Source organism: Nansenia antarctica (assembly GCF_963989245.1).
Source record: "Nansenia antarctica genome assembly, chromosome: 1".
NCBI lineage: Eukaryota > Metazoa > Chordata > Actinopteri > Argentiniformes > Microstomatidae > Nansenia > Nansenia antarctica.
In genome coordinates, this window is record NC_137674.1 from 55466527 (window position 1) to 55480917 (window position 14391).

At 39.6% G+C, this 14391-nt stretch overlaps 1 protein-coding gene across 1 annotated transcript in view; it reads left to right on the forward strand.

Annotated features, from left to right (window-relative positions):
• The window catches only part of LOC308151352 (ankyrin repeat and SOCS box protein 2-like), a gene marked incomplete at both ends in the record, with an annotated part of 34071 nt that overhangs the window by 6338 nt on the left and 13342 nt on the right, over positions 1-14391 (forward strand). The window contains 4 exons of the mRNA XM_080524210.1: positions 2766-2921; positions 3246-3491; positions 13266-13438; positions 13939-13985. Coding sequence (XP_080380336.1) covers positions 2766-2921; positions 3246-3491; positions 13266-13438; positions 13939-13985 — 622 coding nt within the window. The remainder of the gene's footprint in view (positions 1-2765; positions 2922-3245; positions 3492-13265; positions 13439-13938; positions 13986-14391) is intronic.

Sequence of the window (14391 nt, forward strand, 5' to 3'; positions counted from 1 at the left end):
ATGGGCTGGAAGGCCAAGGAAGACCTCTACAGTGGATGACTGAATAATAATAAAAGTGTCACAGATCAGGGACACTCTCCAGGAGGACTACGTACTCTCCTCAGAATACGTCACCAGCCGAACTATGGAGGCTTCACTGCAAGGTGCAAACCACTTGTTATCCGCAAAAACTAAACTATGAAAACGTCTTAAAAAGTCTACTGAGGTATGGAAAAAGGTATTGTGGGACAGATAATATGAATACCTGAGTGATTGCAAGTGAAATGTTTAGTGAAAAAAAGCATCTGCTCAAGATTTACAGTATACCACCTCATCTGTGAAACATGGTAGAGGGTGTGTAATGGTTTGGGCATACAGTATAGCTGCCACTAGAACTGGCTAACTTGTCTTAATTGATGATGTAACTGCTGACAGCAGCATTTATTCAGAAGTGTACAGCAAAAGTACAAGCAAATGCCTCCAGATTCATTGTATGGCCCTTCATCATACAGTAAGACAATGATCCAAAACATATGACGGAAAAGTGTAAGCCAAAATATTGCAATTATTAAACGGGTTATTAAACAGAAAAACAAAGCAATGTAACAATGTAAACAATGTAACAATGTAAAGTAGTTACATTTACATTTTGGGCATTTAGCAGACGCCTTATTCCAAAGCGCCTCACAATCGATACATTTGACTAAGCAAGTAAATGATCAATTTACCAGGCGTAGCAGGAAGAGTAATCTAGCTCAGTCCAGGGGACAGTGACAGTCGTCATGATAGAAGAAAGAAAGATTATTTATTTTTTTACACTGGAGAAACAGTATAAGGGGGGAGGTAGAAATCTTAGGAGATACAGTATAGGGGGAAGCAGTAGTCTCAGGAGACACAGTACTGGGGGAAAGTAGTAGTCTCAGGAGACACAGTACTGGGGGGTAGTAGATGTCTCAGGAGGAGCAGTTAAGATGTAACCTGAAGAGATATTATATATACTATTTATTGATAGAAAAATAATGATTAGATATGTGTAATGGTGTTTGTGACACGTTCTAAATTAATGCTTTGGTCTGCATATCGGGATCTGATGTAATGCTCAGACTTTTCTTAAGATTTGAAAAAATTCTGCGTTGTTGAAAACGCTAGTCAACTAACACAGCTTGTTTTGTGAGCCTGCTAACAATGTAAAGTAGTGTTCTAGTTAACTAGGTAGCAGTGGGGATTACTCACCCAATCCATTGCGTTGTTGCAGTATTTTGGCTTGACTAGCGAGTTTGTGTTGTGATTCTCAACAACGTCAAAACGTAGTTTTGATTGGTTGCCAAGAATTTGACAGGGACATTTTGGGGCAATGACTCTGGGTGCCAAAGCACGTAATGTTGACAAGCTAGCTCCGACTACATGTGCCTACTTCCTCAGCCCTGGTATAAACCGCTTGCTTGCTGGACAGAAGTGCAACATCTAGTGGACACATTTAGAACAGTAGTTTCTTTCTTTGAAAAATTGCATCTCCCTCGCATCTCATTTTTATGCTTTGCAAAATCATCTCATGGGCCGGATTAAACTTGTTCGCAGGCCTGATCCGGCCCGCAGGCCGGACGTTTGACAGCCCTGTTGTGGAGGAAGAATCTGCAGGAGCGTGCTGTCGCTGCGATGTTAGCACAGGACAGGCGGTTGTCCAGGATCACTCCAAGATTCTTGGCTGTCTGGGAGGGGGTTACAGTAGAGTTCTCCACTGTGAAGTCTTGGAGAGGGCAGGCTTTCCCAGGGATGAAGAGTAGCTCAGTCTTGTTACGGTTGAGCTTGAGATTAAGGTTGACATCCATGTAGAGATGTCAGCGAGACATGCAGAGACATGTGTTACCACATGTAGGTCAGAGGGGGGGAAGGACAGGAAGAGTTGAGTGTCATCTGTGTAGCTGTGGTAGGAGAACAGAGTGAGGAGATTACCGAGCCAAGAGACTTGGTATAGAGGGAGAATAGTAGGGGCCCTAGGACAGAGCCCTGGGGTTCCCCAGTGGTGAGGGTTCATGGAGAAGACAACGATTCTCTCCAAGTCACCTGGTAGGAGCGACCCGCCAGGGAGAAAGCAAACCAGGAGTGTGCGGTGCCTGAGATGCCCAGTTCTGAGAGGATGGAGAGATGGATCTGGTGGTTGACTGTGTTGAAGGCAGCAGACAGGTCCAGGAGAATGAGAACAGAGGAAAGGGAGGACACATGAGCAGAGTGGAGGGCCTCCGTGACATCAAGGAAAGCAGTCTCAGTGGAGTGCCCAGCCTTGAAGCTGGATTGGTGGGGTTCCAGGTGTTCCATCTTATGGAGATAATCAGTCAGTTGTTTAGATGCAGCACGTTCAAGGGTTTTGGAAGGGAAGGAGACAAGGGATACCGGTCTATAGTTGTGGACAGAGGATGGGTCAAGGGTTGGTTTCTTGAGGAGAGGCTTGTCTCTGGCTATCTTGAAGGCAGCCGCGACAGATCCTATAGATAAGGAGGAATACCATCAAATAAAAGATGAGAATCTATACCTTAATCTCAGAGTAATTGTTTGATTTCAAATCCAAACCTTTCGAGTATAGAGTCAAAAAAAAAGAAAACATATTTCGCTGTCCCATTACTTACGCAGGGCAATTCATATGTTGAAATGTAATTTGGTAGAAGAGGTCTATTGTGTTGGGTTGTGTCTATTATTATGTTGGGTTTGGTCTGATAGTAGCTGAATAATACCATATTGGTTTGACCCAGATCATTGCTGTTTACAGCTATATCTGTTGACTCTTCAAGCTCAACCTGGGATGATTAACAACCGCACCAAAAAAGACGAGACCGCTCTCCTCCTGGCTGTGGCCAGTAAAAACGTGGCCTGTGCTGCAGCCCTCCTGGAGCAGGGGGCTGACCCTGACATGGCCAACAACGATAGAGAGACTGCCCTTTACAAAGGTAACACACTACATTATAATTTCACATACACAGGATGAAGCTAGAACTCAATTATAATGCATTTTAATGCAATATTATTAAGACATATTATACAGATAATTGACTTTGTGTCATTAGTCAATGTTGCAACATTTAAGGGTACAGGGATGCAAAGCAGTGTGGAAATGACAAAGTGGTTGACACCTGCTTGTTCACCATTTCAGATCAGTCTGTAAACACATGTTGATTTTGAATTTCGATATGCTACAATTAAATTTGAGCCACAAATGTTTTTTGACAATCCACTGTCAATCTGTAAATGATGAAAACTGCTTATATTCATAGCTTGCGAAAAAGAGAATCCTGAGATTGTGGCCATGCTTCTGAATCATGGGGCCACAGTGAACAAACACTGCATCCGAGGCTGGACGTGCCTCCATGAGGCTGTGTGTCGCAATCAACTGGAGATCTGTGAGATGCTGGTGAAGGCTGGGGCCAAGCTAAGCCCAACCAATATCTATGGTATCACACCACTCTTTGTGGCAGCCCAGGCCGGATGCACAGAAGCTCTTCAATTTCTCCTTAAGAATGGTACGTTTCAAGAATTTGTGTCACGGCTTGGTAAAAAGGTTGGGAATTGTGAAACCAAAAATGTGTTTTCCGGTTCTTTGCATGTGACGAAAATGTAAGCGATGAACAACCCACTCAATATCATAACCAACAGTTTTACATTCACTAAATACCTACAGTTTGTTAGCAAACTTGGGTGGGGGTAGAATTTGTATTCCATTTTTTTTCCCTCTCGGTACTCCCGACCCACATCCTCATGAATAGCCACGTGCGTGTGTCTGTTTGTTGACAAGACTATTGCCATCAAGGACTATCCACAGAGAAAGTTTTGTCGATCAACATACTATTCACGGGACTGTGGTCTGTCAATACACCTTCTGCTTTGTTTTTGGGTAAGTGAGTTACATGCGTTGTTTACTAAGCTGTGTGTATGTACAAGTTTGTATGTTTGTTGCCGATACACCAACAATGAGTTACATGGCATAGCCAAATGTGTTCGTTTGTTAACTAGTGTACTGAGTTACATGCTAAGCTGTGTCAGTGTTTACTAGGCTAGCCACACAGGTGTTAGCATGTTAGCTAGCAGGGACGTGCACAGACATTTGGAGGGGCTATTGCTCTAACCTGGAAAAAAGGGCACCCCCCACGCTACAACCTGCAAATCCACCCCCACCCCACACCGAAACCCAACACAAAATGTCTTGTCTCTTTGTTCTCAATTCTTGCATCCTTGTCCTCAAATACTGATTCTTCATTCTCGGAGTCTGCCCTGTTCTCACCTATCTATCAAATACAATTAATTACATGTTAAATTAAGAATACTATTGTCCACAGCATCGATCTTTCTCCTTATCACACTCTTACTGACATGGCCCTTTTATAGTACCTCTAACACTCAGCTTACCACCCTCATTATGTACCTGTCTGATGCGTTCTGTGATGCTCTCCCTCACTCTCTGGTCTGGAGCCTTGTGGTTGGGCCTCATCTTAAATAGAATTATTAGAATCAGAATTAAGTATTAAGTAAATGTATACTGTACTTTTCACTGCTAAAAATGCACTAAGAAAATTACACACTCTAGTGTGCTTGTATTACTTGTATAAAGAACAATTACAGGATGTTATAAAGCCTTTGTGAATCAGTTATCTGGCCATACCATCCCATATTTCACTACAGCTATTAAGAAGTATTTTACTTGATCACCAGGCTCTCAAATGCTCTCTGACCTGGAGCTTTTGGGGTTAGACCAGTGACCACTACAGAAAATACTAACTCATTCACAATACTATTCACAGCACAGATACAATATACTGTGCATTTATCATTGATTGAAATATTAGTTTTTAATTAGTTAGTAGCCTACTCACCCTTAAAGAAAATGCTTCTGATAAAATAGGCATACTTCACATTCATTTAATTATGTAGGATGGTTGCTTGACTTTATCACAATGCTTCACCTGTAACTGGCCTTCTTATCCAGCTCTGCAGGGTTGCAGTCCCTTTTGCTGCCTCCTTGAGGTCTTTCTCTCTCTCTGCTTTGATCTCCTCTCTTTTGAAGGCATACTGTAAGCACCCAAAAATAACATTAGGCTACATTAAAAAAACGTTATTACATTACCCAATTAGGACATTAATTCAAGTTAGCATCTCATAACAACATAGCCCAAGGCGACTTCTATCAGCTTTCACTAACATTAGTTGGTTGAAAATTCAAATTCCCAACATATTGACTGTAAGCAATGTATAATCTAGCATGATTCAACACTCAAAACCATCACGTCCCTGTATCTCTTCTCTACAGAATGCACACTACGTTAGCATGCTGCTGCAAATGGATGCAAATGTTACAAGCTGCACATTATTCGAAGTACAAGTGGATTTGTTTTAGATTTTATTTATTTACAGGGCATTTGTTATTGTCTCCATAACATAAAAAACTCACCTGATGGCTAAAGGGCTTTCCCTCACTTTAGGAAGACATGACTTAGGTGCGTTTGTAAATTCAATCTGAGTGCGCCGGAGCGTCCACGTGACTGCCTCTTGTCCAATCAAATTACTTGGTTCCATTATGACGTTGAACCCAGTGTGCGCTCTGGTGAATTTACGAACCTGGCCCTAAATGACACGATTTAAATTGGTCTAACAACATATAGCAACAACTTGCTATGTTTTCCCACGATTTCGCCACTCAAGAGGGCACTTTAGTGTGATGTTTCCAACTGTGGTGGCAAAAGTGAGTGTGTTTCTGCTTGTTAATTTATAATGTTCAATACATAAAAGAAAAAAATAAAGTCTCTCAAGAAGGGCAACTCAGCCAATCAGGGTAAACAGGCTGTTGCCCGTGCAACAATAGCCCATACCTGTGCACGTCCGTGTTAGCTAGCTAGCTTTGTTAGAAGCTTGTTTGTTTGTTTTTTGTTAGCGTGGTTTTGTTTGTTATTTTGTGCGTGTGTGTGTGTGTGTGTGTGTGTGTGTGTGTGTGTGTGTGTTTACTACACTAGCCAAACAAGAATAATACTGTGGATTTAAATTATTTCACTAGCCTATTTCTTTCTGTGCAGTATGTAGGATGACTTCAACAAGTACAGTACACTATGTTTATGAGAGTCTATGGAAAGCATGCAAGCCTACACTATAGAAGTGTCCACACCTCTGACCTGAAATGTGTGTTACAGAATGACGAGGTGAGAGGTTCTGAGAGATAAGACCTTGATGTGAGTCACCAGGGGGGTATTCCACGTACGTTGATTAGTATATCGGCGATTAAAAAAAACCGCGTTCAGGCAACTCGTGATTGGGATTCAAGCCTCAGGTGATTCCCCGAACGAGGATCAGGCTTGTGTCATCAGTGTTCACAGAACACCAGTTTAGAAATCCTCGATATGGGCGCGTGCACGCAGACATAAAGAGCCCTGAAGAGTCGAACTGTCGAAATAAAGATACTACACTCTGCAGTGGTCCTACTTTTTGCGCAGCACTCTGCAGCAACAGAAATTGCTGACCGATTAACACTAGGACCGCGGCGGATCGCGACCTTATTCAATCGCGATGAGGTGTGATTCAGCACTATGATAGTTTAACATAGAGAAGAGTGTACTGACGCACAAAGATCGCTGGAGGGCGATGTCACACAAGGCCGTCTGCCAGGCTCCGACGCCTTTTCCCAGAATGCATTTCGCACCGGCAAGCAGAAGGCGTTTTGAATCCTCCATTTTTTTTCAAAAAAAAAATGCTGTGATTTTGCCTTTACAAGTGTTACCATGTCATTTTATGAAGTTTTAATATGTTTTCAGGTGAGAAAGTACCAATATATATTCTCAAAATGTGTCCAGTTTATCAAAATAACCCGTATATCTCCTCTGACGATTTTCGTCGTCGAATTCGCTAGCATGCGTTCGTAAATTCGCCCTGGAAATCTGGTTAGCACCCATGGAATGCCTCTTGTCCAATCAAATTACCTGGTCCCTTTATGACGTTGAACCCGGTGTGCGCTCCGGCGCTCTCATAGCGAATTTACGAACGCACCCTGCGGTTTCACTTTCAAGATCTAATTTTTTTGCATTGGAAAACACTTACAGAGTGAACTGTCATAATGAAAACATGACAAAGCCATTTGACTATCTTGTTCATAAACAATGGTGTCAGGACTTTTCATTTTGATGACACTGACAACTGTTGTGCAAATGTTAATAGTGATGTGAGAAATGCACCAAAGCGACTGAGAAAACTGTATTATACACAACAGTGTTGTGTTGTGTATATGTGAGTGAGACTGTGGTCTACAGTGATATACAGAAAAAACATTATATACAATATTATACATATATTTTTGTTGTCAGGACTTGTTTAGTTATTGTCATTTCGCAGAGTCACCTCAATAAAGCAAATGAACAAATGGAACATTTGCGAACAGTTCTGTAACAAAACGCTGTTACTTTTCCTCACACATGTGTAAGTGGAAATCCTGTGGTCCTCGCAAATAAACCAGAATAACTCGTTTCTAAAGTCAGTTCCATTCACTTGATATAATGGTTGAAGCATGGGGGATGGTAATCTAAATTCAAAGGATCTAAAACAATTGTGGCTTGTTTTTCCAATGAAGCCAACAAGGTCTTTGAATTTAGCCCTGCCATGACTAATCTCAAGTATATTGCAGGCAATAGACCTCCATTTATCCCTATACTTGTAGGGCAACTTAGAAACAATAAGCCTGAGGTTTGATGGGCTATCAAGCTCTTCCAGATAGTGCAAGTCTTGCATGGCATTGTTGCATCCTCTCAAATACAGTGCATAGGCCTGTAGTGACTTTCCATCTTCAGCCTTTATGCTTGGCCAGTTCAAGGCTTTATTTATATATATAATAACGTATGCATGTATGTAACGAGACTGCGGGAGTTTTCATTACTAACGAATGAAAGTTGATTATCATTATTAAAAAATAACTGTAATATATATTGCAATGTTGTCCCTTTCACACATAGTTCCAAGTAATTTCCTTGGAATCCCAAGCTGTGTTGACCAGGTATCGAGACACAACAGCAGGGGAGGGGTGGGGGAAGGGAGGGGAGGGAGGGGTTACATCCCTCTGTAGAACATCTTCTATCTAATCGGCGCACTGTGCTAAAATGCAATGCAAACAAAACAACACAGGACAGACAGCAGTGCAGTGATGCGTTTTATATTATATTCTTTGAACAACAGAACGGGACAGGCGCCAGAAACTGCCATAATATACCATACATATATCTGCCATATATCGTACCTCCGTTTTATATTGAGAAATATGATGATAAATACATATAGGGCGGAGGTATGCTATGTGGTGTGTGGCTAGATATTTTCATGTAGCACTGTGACTGCGGGGGAACCCGATGTCTTTGTTCATTGATCGGAAACGATCGAGACACGGATCGGAAACGATCAACCCTCCCCCCATCAAGCGCATGTCTTATTGAGTCAACACGAGTTGACTCGCTGGAACGAGACAGACTGATACACACCACACCTCTGCCATATCATACATCGGTCCCACATGTATTTATTTACCATCATATTTTTCAATATAAAACGGTATGATATGGCAGATATATATGGTAGCCTACATTGCAGTCGTCCCGCAGTTCTAGTAGATCGCCGACATCATGTTATTTGATGTACATTTCACGGCAAGATAATTCCGATTTGTGGCAAACACCCAACAATTGTTCGTTCACTAAACATTATAACATGAACACAGTTATAGCACCAGTTCCTAGCACCTAGTTTCCTAGCACCAGGGGAGCCCCCCCTCCCAAATTTCGTTGTTTGGTACCTGTACTATATCAATGACAAATAAAGACCATTCATTCATTCATTCATTCAAACAATGACAGTTACAGTCTCGCTCAAACTGTAGCGAGATTAGGAGACTACTAATTGAGAAAAAGAAAAGAAAATACATGAAAGAAAGGAGAGAAAGAGTACAGAATGATAAATCCGCTAATGTGTGTAATGAAAAGTGTGACAATGTTGAAAGACATGATGTCATAATCAAAATATAAAACCTGGTTGGATAAAATAAGATTCTGTTGTGATTGTGTTGACATTGTTGTGATGTCAAAAGAGATCTTGGTTATGTAATGTGTAAAGTGGAGAGGAGATTGATCGGAACTGCGGGAGTTTTCATTACTAACGAATGATGGTTGATTATTATTATACAAAAATAATAGTAATAAATATTGCAATATTGTGTTATCATAGTTATGAGCTTCACAGTGATAACGTCTGTTTATTTGTCGTGAACTTCACGCCGGCCGTGCCCGTAACATCAGCAGACAATCGACTGCTGTAAGCTTGTAAGCGTTGAAACCCGCTTGGCAGCTTTGAAACCCGCTTGGCAGCTTTGAAACCCGCTTGGCTCGCTCATGAATTGGCAGCTATTGTTTGCTAATGGGAAACGATCAATAAGATTACCCTCCCCCGTGTATCAACCATCAAGTGATTGTAACTCACTTTAGAAACTAGTTCTTAGCCTACACGTTTCTTTGTCAAATACATGCTCTGCATGTTTCTCTAAAATGCATAAAGTTCCTATAAGCAGAGAAGTGGGGAAATTATTAGAGCAATCTGATGAAGCTTGAGTCAGCTGAGAACGAACTATGGAACAGATTAAATGCTATATATGGAGAGGAGATTGATTGAGACTGCGGGAGCTTTACTAATGAATGAAAGTTGATTATCATTATTAAAAAAGAATAGTAATACATATTGCAATATTGTGTTATCATAGTTATGAGCTTCACACAGTCTGTTTATTTGTCGTGAACTTCACGCCGGCCCTAACATCAGCAGACACATGAACACAGTGAGGATTCAAACCAACAAAAATAATTAATACACATCATTTCATTTATAATGTGCAGTAAACAAACAAAATAATGTATACTCTCTGCAATTGGCTACTATACAATGGTGCCAAAATCAACTATCCAAATATGAATCTGCGTATATCTATGTACAACCTTGATTGAACCAAGATTCATAGACAGATTGTCCCTTTTGCATATCATCATAATAGGCATTCGTGTCATCATGTTCTTTACACATTACATAACCAAGATTTATTTTGCAATCACAACAATGTCAACACAATCACAACAGAATCTTATTTAATCCAATCAGGTTGTATATATAATCTATATATATATAATCTATATATTGGTTTCAATATACCTCCATAGCAGTCTACAGTCTAATTTAGCTATATATATAATTACATTATGAGAACATCAGTATTTTTACGCCTTTGGTTGTATTGTCTGAACGAACATTGATTGGGAGACATACTGTACAGTTTATCATTTTCATAACTGTCTGCACATATACATATCTTATTTTGATTGTTATTGTAGCCTATATATAAACACAAATATCAGACTTATGCACTGTGTCTCATTCAGCACTGAAGCCTGAATTTGAGCACAGTGTGTGCCCCCTTGCTACCTCTGCTGATATAAAAGAGAATTGCAGGCTTGGAGAAAAAGATGGCAGCCACAAATACACAGACACACACAGAAATACTGCTAAAACGCTTTATACTAACTCGATTTTGAAAATGTAAAAATGCTGGGTGGTAGAACGCACATATCTAGGAAAAGTCATGAAAGGAGGGTCCTGAAATGTGATCGAGTGCAAAGGTAGAATTTTTTTTGTACTCACTGGTGCTGTTTAACACCTCACGGCTGTTCTAGTGTTAAATGCATAGGCCATACTAGCCCCAGTTATTGTTATATGTTCATATTTTAATAAATGAAGGTGATATCAGCAGCAGGCTATATTCAGTCATATTGTCACAATGGCATAGTGGTATTGACCGCTGCCATAGTATTTATTCGTCATTTTAAGACAGTGGTTCAAATCCCTCTTCTGACACACTTTTTACTGAATTTCGTTGTCTGAATCTAATCTAAAATCTCATCTAAAAAAGTATGTAGGCTATAAAATGATGGTGCAAGCTAATTTACAAGAACTGACACGATTACAATGGTGTTTGAAGCCTTTCTGAGTAGTAAACTATGTTCTTCTAACTGGACCCTGGATTTGGCATAGATATTTTTTTCTTATGATTACTGATGGATAGATGATTCACTTAGACAGATATATATATATATTGTAAATCGATTTGTATGAAGGATTCGGTTAAATGTAAAAAAAATAAAAAAATAACATTAAATGAAATCAAGTATCGAACAGACAACCTTCGGACCTGTAGCTGGCTGCCTTAACCCCTGCGCCAACAACACCGCTGTGAAGATAGCAATGCAAGTTGATGCCTTTTTTGTTTTTTACACTTTTTTATCTATCTATCACACTTTCAAAATATCAAATGCTCTATCTATCACACAGTCAAACTATCTATCTATCTATCTCGTAAAAAGTGGGAACTAATATTTCCTAAAAGACACTTGACGGAACTGTCGTTCGGGATGTAGTTTCCAACTGTGAGACATTTTTGACGCACGTATTACCTAAATCAGCCTCTAAACCTGCTCACGACCAGGTTAGCTCAGAAGGATTGGTTGCATAGCAACCAAGCAGCGAATTATTTGAGCCACATTGATGGAACCGAACGCAAGCTAACATTACCGCCGGATCTGATTTAAACCTGGATCAGAGTTAATCGCGCTTCTAGGAATCGGCCCCAGCACTTCAGGCATTTGTCATGACATTGTATTATCAATTCTATTTTATGATAACAGTGGGCAATCATTTTAAATGTACTGTCTTATATTTGTATTACAGCTTTGATGCCCAGATGGGGTGGGAATGAACTACACAAGTCCCACTGGATGCATTATGGACTATAATAAATGCATACACACGAATATAATAAATGCATACACACGGATATAATAAATGCATACACACGGATACAACATTATTATTGTTTCCTTTTTTTTTTTTTTGATCCATTGCCATTTTGTTTTCTCTTGCTGCTGCAATGTTGATTGAAACTGAAGCCATAATAATGTTACTCTTGTACTTGGGGTGTAATACACTTTTGTCACACATTGTCACACATGGCAATAATCATGAATCTTGAATTATTATTATTATTATTTAGCAATTTAAACATGTCAGCCCTGCACGTTTGTTTCCTGGGGTTATCTGACATCCCCACTGACAGATGACAGGTATATAATGACAGGTAGTGTAATGGGGCAGTGGTTGTCCTACTGAAGTGGTTGGGGGTGGAGTTAACCAGCTATTGTTCCCACCCATTACCTGCTGGTGAAGAGAGTGTGAAAACTTTCAGGCAGAAAGTCTCGGCTAGTTGATTTGGGGGGTATCAACATTCAAATGGAAAAAACTTTGGGGACCTTTTCAGACCCTGTCACATTTCATAGGACTTCTGTGGTTTGCACTAATACATCCAATGAAATGTTATCATATGTACAGTATGTTCTTCATGATTTCGATTTTGTTTTGAATGGGTAGTGCAATGTCCATGATCTTCATACCCACAATCATGGACATTGCACTACTTTGACATTGCAAAACTTTTAGTGATAAATGTCTTGTTCAACCTGCCCAAAAAATATTCATTCAACTTGTTGCAGTTTTGAAGGACCTGTGCAATCAGAATCATCATTTTTTACACTGATTGATTACATCCAGTCACTGATGATGAGCGCATAAACAACGATTTAATGGTCATAGTGGAGGATTTGGTATTGTTTGTGTGCAAAAAAATGCCTACTGACCTAGTTTAAATGCACATAAAATCAATCACCAATGACTATAGCTCCACCAGTACATTGCCTCTGCTGCTTCAGCAGTCAATCTGCCTCAAATTCAGCGGGCACTGCTGGTACAAAAGCATGGAAAGGTGATATACTGTTGGTTACTATGGTTTGGATTCATGTTTAGAAGCATTCATATGCACTGCCAAGGTTTCTCAGGTGCGGGTAAGCTCTGTTTCCTTTCATGGGAAATGTGACCGCATCTGGCCGACTAACTGAACAATCTATGTTCGTTTTTTGTGTATTTCCAAACTAAATAAATGTCACAACTTTAACCACAAGTCCTTTGCTAGTTTCAAAGTCATGTTACTTAAGAGATTTGTGGATAAACACATATTAATGATAAATAATATAATAATGGATATTTATTGACAGATTAACTGTTTCAGTTACAAGTAGTCATGCTGGTTTGAGGTTGAAACTCTCAACACGTTTCTTATGATGTGGATGTATATTCATGGATGGATGTATATAGAGATTAGAGGATATTAATTAGACCTGAATATATTCTAGGTGTGGATGTCAACAGCCAGGCAAGCGATGGAGATTCAGCATTGTATGAAGCTGCTAAGAATGGCCATGAGGAGATTGTGGAGCTTCTTCTCTCTCAGAATGCTGATGCCAACAGACCTGGAAAGAATGGATTGCTGCCTCTTCATATTTCTGCTCAGCGAGGAACTGACGCGTATGTATTTTTATTTAATAGTACCTTGATTGTGTGATTTACAGACAAGGAGTAGTGATCATGTACTGTTGTTCGCTCATTTTAAAGATTTCACAACACAACGATTTTCCAATGAATTGTGCATTTTTAGCACCTACTCTTGCAATTAAGCTGTTGGCCACGCTCGATTTTATATTAATATCAATTCTAAATCAAAACATTGCAATGCAATGTGTCATTGATTTTCAAATGTATTCACATAAAAGTCTGAACATTTTGATTGGTTGTTCCCCCTTTCACCAGCTGCTGTCATATATGTTTTATTGTCTATTATATGTATATGTGATTTCTCTCTTACTCAAGACAGATAAGACAGGAGTTAAGGATAGTGTTTTACCATACAAAAATTGCCCAAATATTGAAATAAATAAACATATATTGCAAACGAAACAAAACAAAGGGGACCAAAATAGAAACAGGTGATTTATGGTCAATGTCATGATTATCTTGCGTTGTTTCCAGAAAAACCATCTCACCTATGAATGCTACAATTATGACAAGTCGGTTGAGTAAGTCAGTGTGGCAGACTGGAGTTGCCTTTGATATTGTGCCAGAGGAGTGCTACATGAACATATGATGTTAACCCAGGCTTTACTCTGTGTAAGAAAAATAATTATTAAAAGCATTACCGGTATCTCTAAAATGCATGATTTTGGTCACCTGATGTCTATAATACCATTGTAATACCATTACATGTTTTCTGTAGTCATTACTGTCCATGCATATTTAGTGGTTAATATATATATTATTATATATAATATAATATAATATAATATATATAATTTTTAGTGGTTAATGCCAGTTAATATGGTTTTGTTTTAATTTGTGTCAATTTAATAATTCAGACTCAATCTATTGAGTGGCATGATATCCATGGTCCATGTATTGCTCCCCAGAAGAAGAGTTACCGTCAAC